Raw genomic sequence first — 11,957 nt, forward strand, 5'->3', positions numbered from 1 at the left:
CATCCATCAGCTGCCTCCTGCACACCTCCTACTGAGGATGTGCCCGCAACCAAGAACCTGGTAGGGTCCCCGGAGCCTGGTGGGGAGATTACGGTCAGAGCTCCGGGCACCCCAGGCAGTGTACATGCCCTTGACCGGAATCGAACCTGGTAGGACCCTTCAGTCCTCAGGCTGACGCTCTATCCGCTGAGCCACACCCGTGTTGGCATGAGTGGGTATGTGTATCATCCCCCACCGCCTTTGCAGGCGAGGAAACTGAGGCTCAGCCGGGTGAATCGCCTTCTCAAAGCTGCAGGCTCCAGGGTGCCGGAGCGGGGCCGTGAACCTGGCTCGTCCGGCCCCAGGGCCCCTCGGAGCCTGCCGTCCCCGCGGTCTTGCCTGGCGCTGTCCCTGGCAGCCTGCCCTCCCTCCCCAGCTCCCTCCCCGCACCTGGGCTTTGATCTCCCTCCTCCACCTCCTCCCAGAGAGCAGCCCCAACCGGAAGGCCAGTGCCTGTGAGGAAATTCCAGCCACGTGAGCCACCGGCCAGGGATTCTGGGCAGCCCGTGGCTTTAGGAGAAACTGAAACTTGGCTCGCCGGGGGCGGAGTGGTCACTGGGGATTTAAAAAGCCACCACTTCCTTAGGTTCCCAGAGGGCACTGGGAGGTCACAGCAGCCGAGGGGCACCCTGAGCAGATGTGAGCCTCTGCCCAGTGCCCAGGCCATGCACCTCTGTGCGGGGGAGGGGCTGCTGACCGGGACGGTGAGTACAGGGTCCGGGGAGAGGGGAGGGGAAGGGGCACGTGCCTGAGGGTCCCCGGAGCCTGGTGGGGAGATTACGGTCAGAGCTCCTCATCCCAGTTCTGTCCACGGGCGGGGCCCCCCTGACTCCGGCTTCAGTTCCCTCGGGGGTCAGAATGAGGCTTCCAGCTCTCACATTGCACATCCAGCCTCCAGGTTAGAACTTGGCCTCCATAGTGCTCTCTCCTATCCCACCTGTTCTCCCTTCACTGCCCTGAGGCAGCCTCTCCCACCTCCCCAAATTATCGCTGAAGGCCCTGCCCCTCTCCCGAGACCCAGGACCCAGAGGCCACCCCTTCTCTCGCTGCGGATCTTCCCCCCAAGCCCCAGTCTCCCCTCTCCTGAGACTCCTCAGCCCCCGCCCCCGCCTTTGGAACGGGCCTGCTGTGGCCAGGGGCCTAGGAGCACAGCGTCCTCAGCCAGGAGGCCGGTCTCACCTGAGCTCCCTGCGATCAGGACACACCTCCCCGAGGGACCTGCGTGAGGGGAGGCTGGTTCCGGGGCCTCCAACACTCCGTCTGGCCTGACCTTCCAAACCTCTGGGCACTTGGGTTAAATAGTTCATCTAAGTACCATGGACCCCTCATCTGGGGTCGGGGGTCGGGGGTCAGGGAAAGGTCACAGCTGTCACTGTGAGTCCACTCTCTCATCAGAACCAGCTTCACGCTTTCACGCTAGGCTGTTGCCCTGCTAGAATGTGAGCGACTTGAGGGCGGGAAGGAAAGGGCCCTGCGGTGCCCCCCTCGCTCACAGCCTGGCACACAGCAGGTGCTCAATAAGTCGGAGCTGAGTGGGTGACCTTTGGGCCTGAGTGGAGCACGGAGCAGTCAGGCCCGCCCCCTCACGACGGGCAGCTAGGGAGACCACTGACTGTGCCGCGCCTGCGATGGGGGGTGGGCTCCAAGGGAGCCAGAGGTGCTTCTGGGAGAGAGGGGACCTTTGGGGACTTGACTCGGGGAGGGCGTGGCTTTACAAAAGGCCAGGATGGAGGGCACAGGCCGCTGTGGGCCCGAACCCTTAGCTTGTGCCCTGCAGGACCCTGAGGGGCAGCAGAGGCAGCTGAAGAAGCAGAAGAACCGGGCGTCTGCCCAGCGCAGCCGGAGGAAGCACACGGACAAGGCAGACGCCCTGCACCAGGTGGGATCCTGCCCTTCGCCCCCTGCCTGCGCTGACCCGGCCCGGCTCCCCTCCGTGCCCACCCTCCCAGGGCTCACGTTGCTATGGGGAGCCGGGTAGACACAGGAATGGCTCTCGAGGTGACTGGGATGCCAGTGGTGATGGCTGGGGGACCAATTAAAGCAGGGAAGCCAGGGGAGTGTGTGTGGAGGGGGTGGAAACCCAACAAGGGACGCCCTCCTTGAGTGGTGACATTTGAGCAGCATAAGGTGGCGAATGAATGGATGGATGGATAGATGGAGGGAGGGAGGGACTCCGTTTCCGGAGGCGAATGGAAGCTTTGGAGAATGTAGGTGAAGGGTGACCTAACGGCATTTTAAAATGTCATTCCACGTGCAGAGACCAGCCTGAATGGGCTGCTGGTGGCTGTGACGCCTGTTGGGACTTAGAGTCCATGACCTAAGCAACGTTTTTATGTAGAACATTCTTCCAACTTCTTCTTTCTAAAAGTGTCCCCAAGAGGAGGGTGAGGGAGGAGGCCGAAGGAGGTCATTCAGCCTCATGAGCCGAAGAAGTAGAGTTGTGTGTTTTTTTAAATTCTTCATTGTTTAAACTTAACTGGTGGTCCATGAGGTCTGGAAAGTTGGCGACCACTGGTTGAAAGTATTACTATGTCTCCTTTTAGAGTTCTTTCTGCTTCTTCCACCTCTGCTCACAAGTGGTTGTTTAGAAATGGAGGTTGATTTTTGTCCCCGTGGGCTCTCAGAACCCAGCAGGACAGGGCCTGGCCCGAGCTGACCCAGGGACGCTGACCAGGACCGGGGCCTGGCGGGCGGGCAGGAGGAGGCGTCCGGGCAGGAGGAGGCTCGGCTGCGGGAAAAGTCACCATCAGGATCGGCCGTGGGAGGGGGCGCTGGACGGTGTCCAGGCAGAGGGGACAGGAAGTGCTCTGGGGAAGGAGAGCCCATCCAGGGGCCGGAAGTGGGCGGGTGGGAAACGCTGAGAGAGAAAGCCGAAGTGTGAGCTGGGGTTCCCGCGCACAGGGAGTGATGAGCTAAAGGCTCTGTGTTTGGCTAATGACAGCGGCCCAGTGGCTCCCAGGCCAAGAACTCGGGTGGTTTGGGAGTCGCCCAGGGAGGAGGCTGGTGGCTCCCAGGTGAGTGAGGACAGGGGCCGCACACCTGAGCCCAGGAGGAGTAGATGGGGGAGACGTGGTGGTGGTGGTGGAGGCCTGGCCAGAGGGAGCCAAGGGCCCCCACTTGCGCGTATCTTTCCCTCGTTGGGAGCCTGAGGGGTGGTGAGGGGTGGGGTGCATAGGGCTGGTGCTGAGCCCCTAGTGCTGACCTCCCCCCCCACCCCCCTCTGCAGCAGCACGAGTCCCTGGAGAGACACAACCGAGCTCTGCGGAAGGAGATCCAGGACCTGCGGGAGGAGCTGGAGTGGCTGGGTCGGACCCTGCACATGCACGAGCGTCTGTGCCTGATGGGCAGTGCCTCCTGCTCGGCTCCTCTGCCCCCCGGCTGCTGGGGCCAGGCCGGGCGGCCCCTGGGCCCCGAGCCACCCAGGCAGCACGGCTGCCGGGAGTTTGTGCTCCAGCCCCCAGCCTCCTCTCCCCCGGCTCAGCAACTCTCTCCACACCCGCAGCCTGGGGCCTCCCCTGGCCCCCTCCTGTGCCCTCCACCCTGGCCGTCCCCGAGCCCCAGCCCATTGGCGCCTTCCTCCAAGCTCAGAGTGCCCCTGCCCCACTCATCAGCCCAACCGGCCCCCCACCAGCCCCCTGGGCCGGAGCGCCTTGGCAGGGGGAAGCTGGTGCCCTCCCCGCTCAGGCCCTCGGCTGCTTTGGGGCTGGCCCGTCTGCAGGACACGGAGCACAAGCCTGCTTTCTCGGCAGCAGACCCGCCTGGGCTCCAGGCCTTCCCGCTGCTCTCCTCCGCTCAAGTCCACTTCTGCCCCGGCCCCTGAGCTGGGCTGGCCTTCCTCGGGCTCAGGGAGCGGCCTGGGCACACAGATCTGCTCCATGGCACGGCCCCTGGCCCAGGACTTCCCCGGGAAAAGGAAACCGGCACCGTGTGCCCGCGACCGACCAGGCCCTGCCAGCACCGCTGTCTTATCTCCCCTCCACGGTCGTCCTGCACAGTCCCGACGCCACTTTTTCCGAGAAGGAGACAGAAGCTCCGAGAAGGCAGCAGCGACTTGTCCAAGGTCACACGGCCTTTCTTGGGACCAAGAACACCACTATCAGCCGCTTCCGCTGCTGGTGGGATCCTGCCCAGGCCCCGCAGGGCTGGAGTCCGGAAGGCAGGCTGGTGTGCGGATGTATGAGGCTGGGAGCAGGGAGGAGCTCTCCCATCTGCTTTGCGATTCCCAGGGCCATGGGGCACCGAGTCCCTGAAACCGTGTCCTGGCGAGGGGTCCAGAGTCCAAGCCTGTGTGGGGAGAAGCCTGGAGGGACTCTTCCTCCCCCCGGCAGGGCTTTCGGTTTCAGACTGAACCGGGGGAGGGGGCTGGGGAGAAGCCTGGACAGTCTCCCTGGGGTTTCAGCAGGTGGGGAGCCTGAGCCACACTAAGACCTGCAGGGCCACTTCCCAGGCTTTTCCCAGATAGCTCCTGCCTCCCTCCGGCCCCAGGCCCGTGGGGAGGGGGAGTGACGTCCCAGAGAGCCTGCACCTGGGCACAGAAGGGGAGGGAAGAGTGAGGGAAGGGCCGGGTGCAAGGTTCCTTTAAGCACGCTGGGCCTGAGCCTGGCAGGGGGAGCCCTGTCTTCCTCACAGCACCCCTCCTGTGCGGCCCCAGGCCCCTCCATCGGTGGCCCTCACTGCTCTTCCGTCTGATGGTTCCGGGAAGAACAGGGCCCGGCGACCAGGCTGGCGCTCAGCTGCAGCGTCTGCTCCAAACGGGGTTCTCACTCAGACCAGGACAGGCGCCGGAAGGTCAGCAGGCACTCTGCTCGCGAGCGTTAGACACACCCCAGGTGCCGAGCCTGTCTCCGCTCATTGCCATGGGAAATAAAGTGCTTCCTGGTTCCTTTGGCTTCGGCTAATGGTTTAAAGCTCTGCTTGTACACTGTACACTGAAAACAAAGGCCTCTGAAGGGAGAGGGAGAGTTTTCTAGGATCTCAGGGGTGGGCAGTCCCTCATGGACCTCCTTATCTAACCCCCCTCCCATATTTCAGATGAAAAAACTGAGGCCCAGCCAAAACTGGTTTGGCTCAGTAGACAGAGCATCGGCCTGCGAACCGAAAGGTCCCGGGTTCGATTCTGGTCAAGGGCATGTACCTTGATTGCAGGCACATTCCCAGTGGGGGGTGTGCAGGAGGCAGCTGATTGATGTCTCTCTCTCTCATTGATGTTTCTAACTCTATCCCTCTCCCTTCCTCTCTGTAAAAAAAATCAATAAAATATGTTTAAAAAAAAAACAACAACCCTGAGACCCAGGGATGGGATGGACTTGCCCAAGGTCACCCAGCAAGAGTAGGTGCGATGGTCACAGGATTGTGGGTGGCAGCAGCTGGGTCACCAGAGGTTCGGGGAGAGCAGGCTGGTGGGAGGGAAGCCGAGATGCTAATTAGAGGGACCAGAATTGATATAATGGCACATGGACCAGGGCTCGATGGGGGATCAGGAGACCAGGTCTGACTTGTATCTCTATAGCTAGAATTTGTCAGGCACCTGCTTGTTTTACTTGGGTTAATTCAGTGACACCCCTAATAACAGTGTTCAGAAGGGGAAACTGAGGCCCAGGGGAGTTAAGTACCAAGTTCAAGGTCACACAGCTAGGAAATGGCATAGAACTGCTGCAACATCAGGACCGTATGGCCACAGGCTATGTTGGCTCCCCATCTTTTTCCTGTAGGCCCTGCACGGAGGGACAGCCACAGGCTAATGGACATGACCCAAGAAGGTCTAAGCCTTAAGTTTATTTATTTATTTATTTAAAAATATATCTTATTGATTTTTTTACAGAGAGGAAGGGAGAGGGATAGAGAATTAGAAAAATGGGTGGGAGAGAAATATCAATCAGCTGTCTCTAGCACACCTCCTACTGGGGATGTGGCCACAGCCAAGGTACATGCCTTTGACCTGAATCGAACCTGGGACCTTTCAGTCCATAGCCCGATGCTCTATCCACTGAGCCAAACCAGTTAGGGCAGCCTTCCTTAAGTTGATAACAAATAAGAGAGGGGTGTGACTAAATTAGCCTTGGTACACTCATACAATGATGACTGAAGAGGCCCTGAGAACAAGGAATGCTTTGAAGAATATTTAATGAGATGAGAAAATGCTTTGACGTATTAAGCAGAAGAAAAAAAAATAGAATGTGCAACTGTCACTATAGTTGATATTCTGCTTGTTTAAAAAATATAAACTGAAAGGTGGGGCCCATGGGGCTCCCTGAATTGAGGAAGCAAAGCTAGGAGCCAGGGAGAAAATTGGTGACACGTCACCAATGTCAGGCTATAGATGGAGTTAACAGGACAAAGTAACAAAGACAAGAACAATACACAAAGAAAAAACTTAAGAGCTCTACAGAGGCATCTAAACTTGGGTATGAAAAATCATCTAACCCTTAAACTGAATTCTGAAAGCCTAAGTAAAAAAGGGAAGAAGAAAGGACAATCCCAGCAGAGAGACCAGGATACAAAACATACGTGAAACTGTGCTAGAATAAAGAAAAGAGTATCGCCTGGCCAGTGTGGCTCCATAGTTGAACATCAACTTATAAACCAGAAGGTCATAGTTAGATTCCTAGTCAGGGAACATGCTTGTGTTATAGGCTCAATCCCCACTAGGGGGCGTGAAGGAGGCAGCCAATCAATAATCAATTGATGTTTCTATCTCTCTCTTCCTCTCCCTTCCTCTCTGAAACAAATAAAAATATATTTAAAATATATATATATATATAAACTGAATCGAAGAAGTGGGCGGAGGTAGGGTTGATTTTGGAGGGATATGTGTTGATATCTGCGAAGCCATCACTATTGCAGGAGCCTTCCACATGCTCAAATAGCTGGGAAGAATCTATAGCTGAGCGGATCTATTGCTACATAGCAAATTACTCCAAACCTTATCCTCTCACGGTTTCTGTGGGGGCAGGAATCTGGGCGTGGCTTCGCTGGGTGCCTCTGCTCCGGACTCAGGCTCCAACCAAAATATTGGCCAGGGTTGCAGCCACTTGAAGGCTCGACTGGGGGAACTCAGTTCTAAGCTCTCTGCGAGGGCTGTCCTCAGGCCTCAGAGGGCCCCTTCCAAGTCCACTACCAACGCTGGCGGCAGGAGTCTGTTCCTCGTGGTTGTTGGACGGGGAGCTCAGCGTCCTGCAGGCTGTCGGCTGGAGAGGTAAGCTCCTTCCTGCGCTTCTCTAAGCCAGCTGAGAGCGAGGAAAGGTGAGCACATGGAAGCCACAGTCTTTCTGCAACCTAATTTCAGAACCGACATCCTGTCATGTTGACTGTATTCTAGCAGTAGAGGCAAGTCCCTGGATCCAGCCCACACTGGAGGAGAGAGGACACAAAAACCAGGAAGGGCTCAGGGGCATCCAAACCCCGCGCCCCCCCAGCTCCTTTCCTGGAGACACAGCCTCAGGTTAGCCTTGCAGCCGCTGCCTCCTCAGAGGTGTGCAAGAGGCGGCTGATTGATGTTTCTCTCTCATTGATGTTTCTGACTTTCTACCCTTCTCCCTCTCTGTAAAAAATCCATAAAATATATTAAAAAAAAAAAAAAAGATCTGTCCACCCAGAACTATGAATGTATGTGACCTTATTTGGAAAAAGTATCTTTTAAAATGTATATATATATATATATATATATATATATATATATATATATATATATATATAATTGATTTTTTTACAGAGAGGAAGAGAGAGGGATAGAGAGTTAGAAACATCAATGAGAGACACATCGATCAGCTGCCTCTTGCACACCCCCGACTGGGGATGTGCCCACAACCAAGGCACATGCCCTTGACTGGAATCGAACCTGGGACCCTTCTGTCTGTAGGCTGATGCTCTACCCACTGAGCCAAACAGGTTTCGGCTGAAAAAAATATCTTTGCAAATGTAATTAAGTGAAGGAACTAAAGCTGAGATCATCCTGGGTTACCCAGGCGGGCACTATATCCAAGGACCAGTAAAAGCAGGTCACCAATAACAGGAAGAGAAGACTCGGAGAGAGGCCCTGTGAAGACACAGGCGGAGACTGGAGTTCGGCAGCCTCTTGCCAATGCAAGGTCAGGAGCCACCGGAGGCTGGAAGAGGCAGCGAAGGCTGCTCCCTCGGCCGGCAGAGGGCGCCTGGACGCAGGGAGGCGGGGAGGAGGCGTTCAGGTGGGCGGTGGTGGTGGCCACGCCCGGTGGGGAGAGGTCAGATTCAGGTAGCGGATGGGATGTGCTCACGGATTGGAGGAGGGGGAGGGGACGAAGGAAGTATTATGTTGTGGTTTGGGGCCTGAGCAATTGGTGGTTGGTTGTGCCAGGGACCGAGGAAGATTGAGAAAGGAGCGGTGTAGAGTGTGTGTGTGTGTGCGCGCGTGGCGGGGGAATCAGGAATCTTGTTTGGGCCACGTTCAATTTGAGATGCTTATTTGTCATCCAACTGGATAAAAAAGAGTGCGTGTGTGTGTGTGTGTGTGTGTGTATGTAGGGGGGTGAGGGGAGTGGCCGGGGAGAGGTCAATGGGAGAAAAGGAGACTCATGTAATACTTTATTTATAAAATATAATGTTATATTTATTTAAATATATCTTATTGATTTTTTACAGAGAGGAAGAGAGAGGGATAGAGAGTTAGAAACATTGATGAGAGAGAATCACCGACCAGCCACCTCCTGCACACTCCCACCGGGGATGTGCCCACAACCAAGGTACATGCCCTTGACCGGAACCGAACCTGGGACCCTTCAGTCCCCAAGCGGACGCTATCTATCCATTGAGCCAAACCGGTTTTGGCTCATGTAATATTTTAAATAATAAAGAATTTAAATAAAAAAAATGTTTATATCAATAATACCTACATTTCAGAAAATGGAAAACAATCCAGATGTTCCATCCATAGTACAATGAATACATTGTGGGATATTTTGCTCAAGGTAATGCTACAGGGCAAAGAGAATGATCGGATTACAGCCACTTAGAACAACATGAATACACGTCACCAAGCTAATGTCAGGCTATAGAAACCAGACACAAAAGAGGGGACAATTTGTATAATTTGTTTATATAAAGTCTAAAAATAGGAGAAAAGAACCCAATCTACACTGTTAAAAGTCAAGGTTATGGTTACAGTGCAAGGACAGCACCCAGAGGAGGACACGGGGGGCCTTCTGGGTACTAATACGTTCTATTTCTAAATCTGACAATCTGGTGAGCTGTATGTTTATGATCTGCGCTCTTTTTTGTGTTATGTCTGATATACTTCAATAAAAAGAGGGTGGCCCAGCTGGTGTGGTTCAGTGGTTGAGCACTGACCCATTAACCTGGAGGTCAGCAGTTCAAATCCTGGCTGGGGCACACGCCCAGGTTTCAGGCTGGATCCCCAGTGGGGTGTGTGTGTGTGTGTGTGTGTGTGAGTGTGTGGCAGCTAATCATGGTTTATCTCTCATCATTGATGTTTCTCTCTTTCTCTCCCTTCATCTCTGGAATCAATAAAAATATATATTTAAAAGTAAAATCAATAAAAACATCTTTCTTTAAAAGAGAGAGCAAGAGAAAATAAAAGACGGTGAATGGAAGAAGCATGTCACAGCTGACAAAGTAAGTGCCTCCATAAGCGTTAGCTATTGCGAAGGAATGACGGAAAGCCCATGCTTCGTCTCCAAGTGAGACGCGTGAACAGTCAGAGCCATGGCCGGATTAGAGTCTGTCCCCAAGGAAGGCTGGAGGAGAAGCAAGAGGCTCGGGCTGGTGGCTGGGACAGGACGGAGGACAGACCCCGAGACCTTTCCCGGCAGATGGTGGCTCAGTGCCTCTGGGGCATTGGTACCATGCAGAACGCAGACTCTTCCTGGGGGACTGTGGGTATCTGTGTGTGTGTTCCTGCAAGTGCCATCCCTTTTCAAAATGGCTGCCGGGACCAGTTTGGCTCAGTGGATAGAGCGTTGGCTTGGGGACTGAAGGGTCCCAGGTTCGATTCCAGTCAAGGGCATGTACCTTGGTTGCGGGCATATCCCCAGTAGGGGGTGTGCAAGAGGCAGCTGATCGATGACTCTCTCATCGATGTTTCTAACTCTCTATCTCTCTCCCTTCCTCTCTGTACAAAAAATCAATAAAATACATTAAAAAAAAATGGCTGCCGCACCTTGTTCTGCTAAGCCAGTGAATGCGGAAGCTCCTACGGAGGCGAGGCCTAGATCTAATGGTTTGCTCAGGCTCTCGTGGCTTCCTTACGGTCCTGACTTGTTTTATCTGGTGAGGGGACGGGAGAGAGATTCCAGGCGGGGTGACCTGTGACAGGTCTTCTCCTAGTCATGCCCAAGGTCCAGGAAGAGGGCTTGTTTTCTGTTGATTTACTGAGCTGCTTGACTTGGGAGTGAGTTCCCTGCCACTGAGAGCAGCCGCACAGAGGCTGCACCACCACCGGCAGGGTAGTGCAAGGAGCAAGGAGCACTTCCTTCTTCCGCACGAAGAATCTGCCCAGATGCCAGCTGAGGGCACTCCAAGGCTAAAATTCTACTATTTAAATCAACACCAAATTTCCTTGAAGGCAGGAACCTCTTCTTTCTGCATTGCCACCCCCCACCTGTGTTTCCCCCTTTCCTCCCTAAAAATTGAAATATTTTATGTCCAGCAGGAAATCTGAAAAGCAAGGGGGAAATGTATCCATGCCACTGGAGGCGACTCAACGATAAAAAGGGATGAATTATAGATACCCGTAATAACTTGGATGGGGCTCAAGGGCATGCATTATGCTGAGTGGGACAAAAAGCCAACCTCAAAAGGCCGCGTAGTGTATGCCTCCACTTACGTAACCTCCTCAGAATGATAAAACCACAGAGATGGGGAACCCGTGAGTTAGAGATGGTAGGGGGAGAGGATGAGAGGATCTCTCTTAAGAGAGATCATAGACACTCTCTACGTCACTGACTACTCCACACAACAATCACTGTAACAGTTGCATCTTTGAGGTGATGGGACAGTCTTTATCTTGTGGTGGTTACACAACTCTACAGATACCCGTATTTTCCGGCGTATAAGACGACTTTTGAAACGAAAAAAAGTCGACCAAAAATCGGGGGCAAAAGACCAAAATTGCACAAAAATTACCTGCAAATCTTGACGGCAAAGTAAGTCTTTTCTTTGAAGTGGGGGGTAGTCTATACAGCGAATATAGGCCTAAACCTATGTTTTAACGTAAAATTAGGGGGTCGTCTTATGCTAAAACGGCATGGACTACTCCTGGCCGGTTTGACTCAGCGGACAGAGCGTGGACTGAAGGGTCCCGGGTTTGATTCTGATCAAGGGCACGTGCCCTGGTTGTGGGCTTGATCTCTAGGAGGGGATGTGCAGGAGACAGCCAATTAATGATTCTCTCTCATCATTGATGTTTCTAACTTTCCCTCTCTCTCTGAAATCAATAAAAATATACTTTAAAAATAAAATGACATGAACTATACAACACTGATAGCAACGATGATTTTCTGTTTTGTTTTTTTTAAAGAAATATTTTATTGATTTTTTTTTTTACAGAGAGGAAGGGAGAGGAGAGGGATAGAGAGCCAGAAACATCTATGAGAGAGAAACATCGACCAGCTGACTCCTGCACACCCTCTACTGGGGATGTGCCACAACCAATGCACATGCCCTTGACCAGAATAGAACCTGGGACCCTCTAGTCCTCAGACCGACGCTTTATCCACTGAGCCAAACCAGTTTCGGCTGTTTCCAATTTTTAAAAAAATATATATTTTATTGATTTTTTACAGAGAGGAAGAGAGAGTTAGAAACTTCGATGAGAATCATCCATCAGCTGCCTCTTGTACACCCCCTACTGGGGATGTGCCTGCAACCAAGGTACATGCCCTTAACCGGAATTGAACCCGGGACCTTTCAGTCCGCAGACCGACGCT

General features: G+C 53.8%; 1 protein-coding gene across 2 annotated transcripts; it reads left to right on the forward strand.

Moving 5' to 3' along the window:
• Positions 1-503: 503 nt before the first annotated feature.
• On the forward strand, positions 504-5,176 carry BATF2 (basic leucine zipper ATF-like transcription factor 2). 2 transcript variants are annotated; one of them, XM_045578907.1, is made up of 3 exons: positions 504-743; positions 1,817-1,918; positions 3,269-5,176. In XM_045578907.1, the coding sequence occupies exons 1-3, from the start codon at positions 705-707 to the stop codon at positions 3,857-3,859; spliced, it is 732 nt and encodes a 243-aa protein (XP_045434863.1). In that variant the 5' UTR covers positions 504-704; the 3' UTR covers positions 3,860-5,176. The 2 variants fall into 2 exon arrangements, with proteins under 2 accessions (XP_045434863.1, XP_036286341.1); XM_036430448.2 differs by having other exon boundaries at positions 509-743; positions 3,266-5,176.
• Positions 5,177-11,957: the final 6,781 nt, after the last annotated feature.

The sequence above is a fragment of the Pipistrellus kuhlii genome, unplaced genomic scaffold (genome assembly GCF_014108245.1).
Source record: "Pipistrellus kuhlii isolate mPipKuh1 unplaced genomic scaffold, mPipKuh1.p scaffold_m20_p_109, whole genome shotgun sequence".
Classification (NCBI taxonomy): domain Eukaryota; kingdom Metazoa; phylum Chordata; class Mammalia; order Chiroptera; family Vespertilionidae; genus Pipistrellus; species Pipistrellus kuhlii.

Coding starts and splice junctions, on each gene's coding strand:
- BATF2 (XM_036430448.2), top strand. CDS start 705: ATGCACCTCTGTGCGGGGGAGGGGCTGCTGACCGGGACG. Junction 744..1,816: donor AGGGGCTGCTGACCGGGACG/GTGAGTACAGGG, acceptor TGTGCCCTGCAG/GACCCTGAGGGGCAGCAGAG. Junction 1,919..3,265: donor AGGCAGACGCCCTGCACCAG/GTGGGATCCTGC, acceptor CCCCCTCTGCAG/CAGCACGAGTCCCTGGAGAG.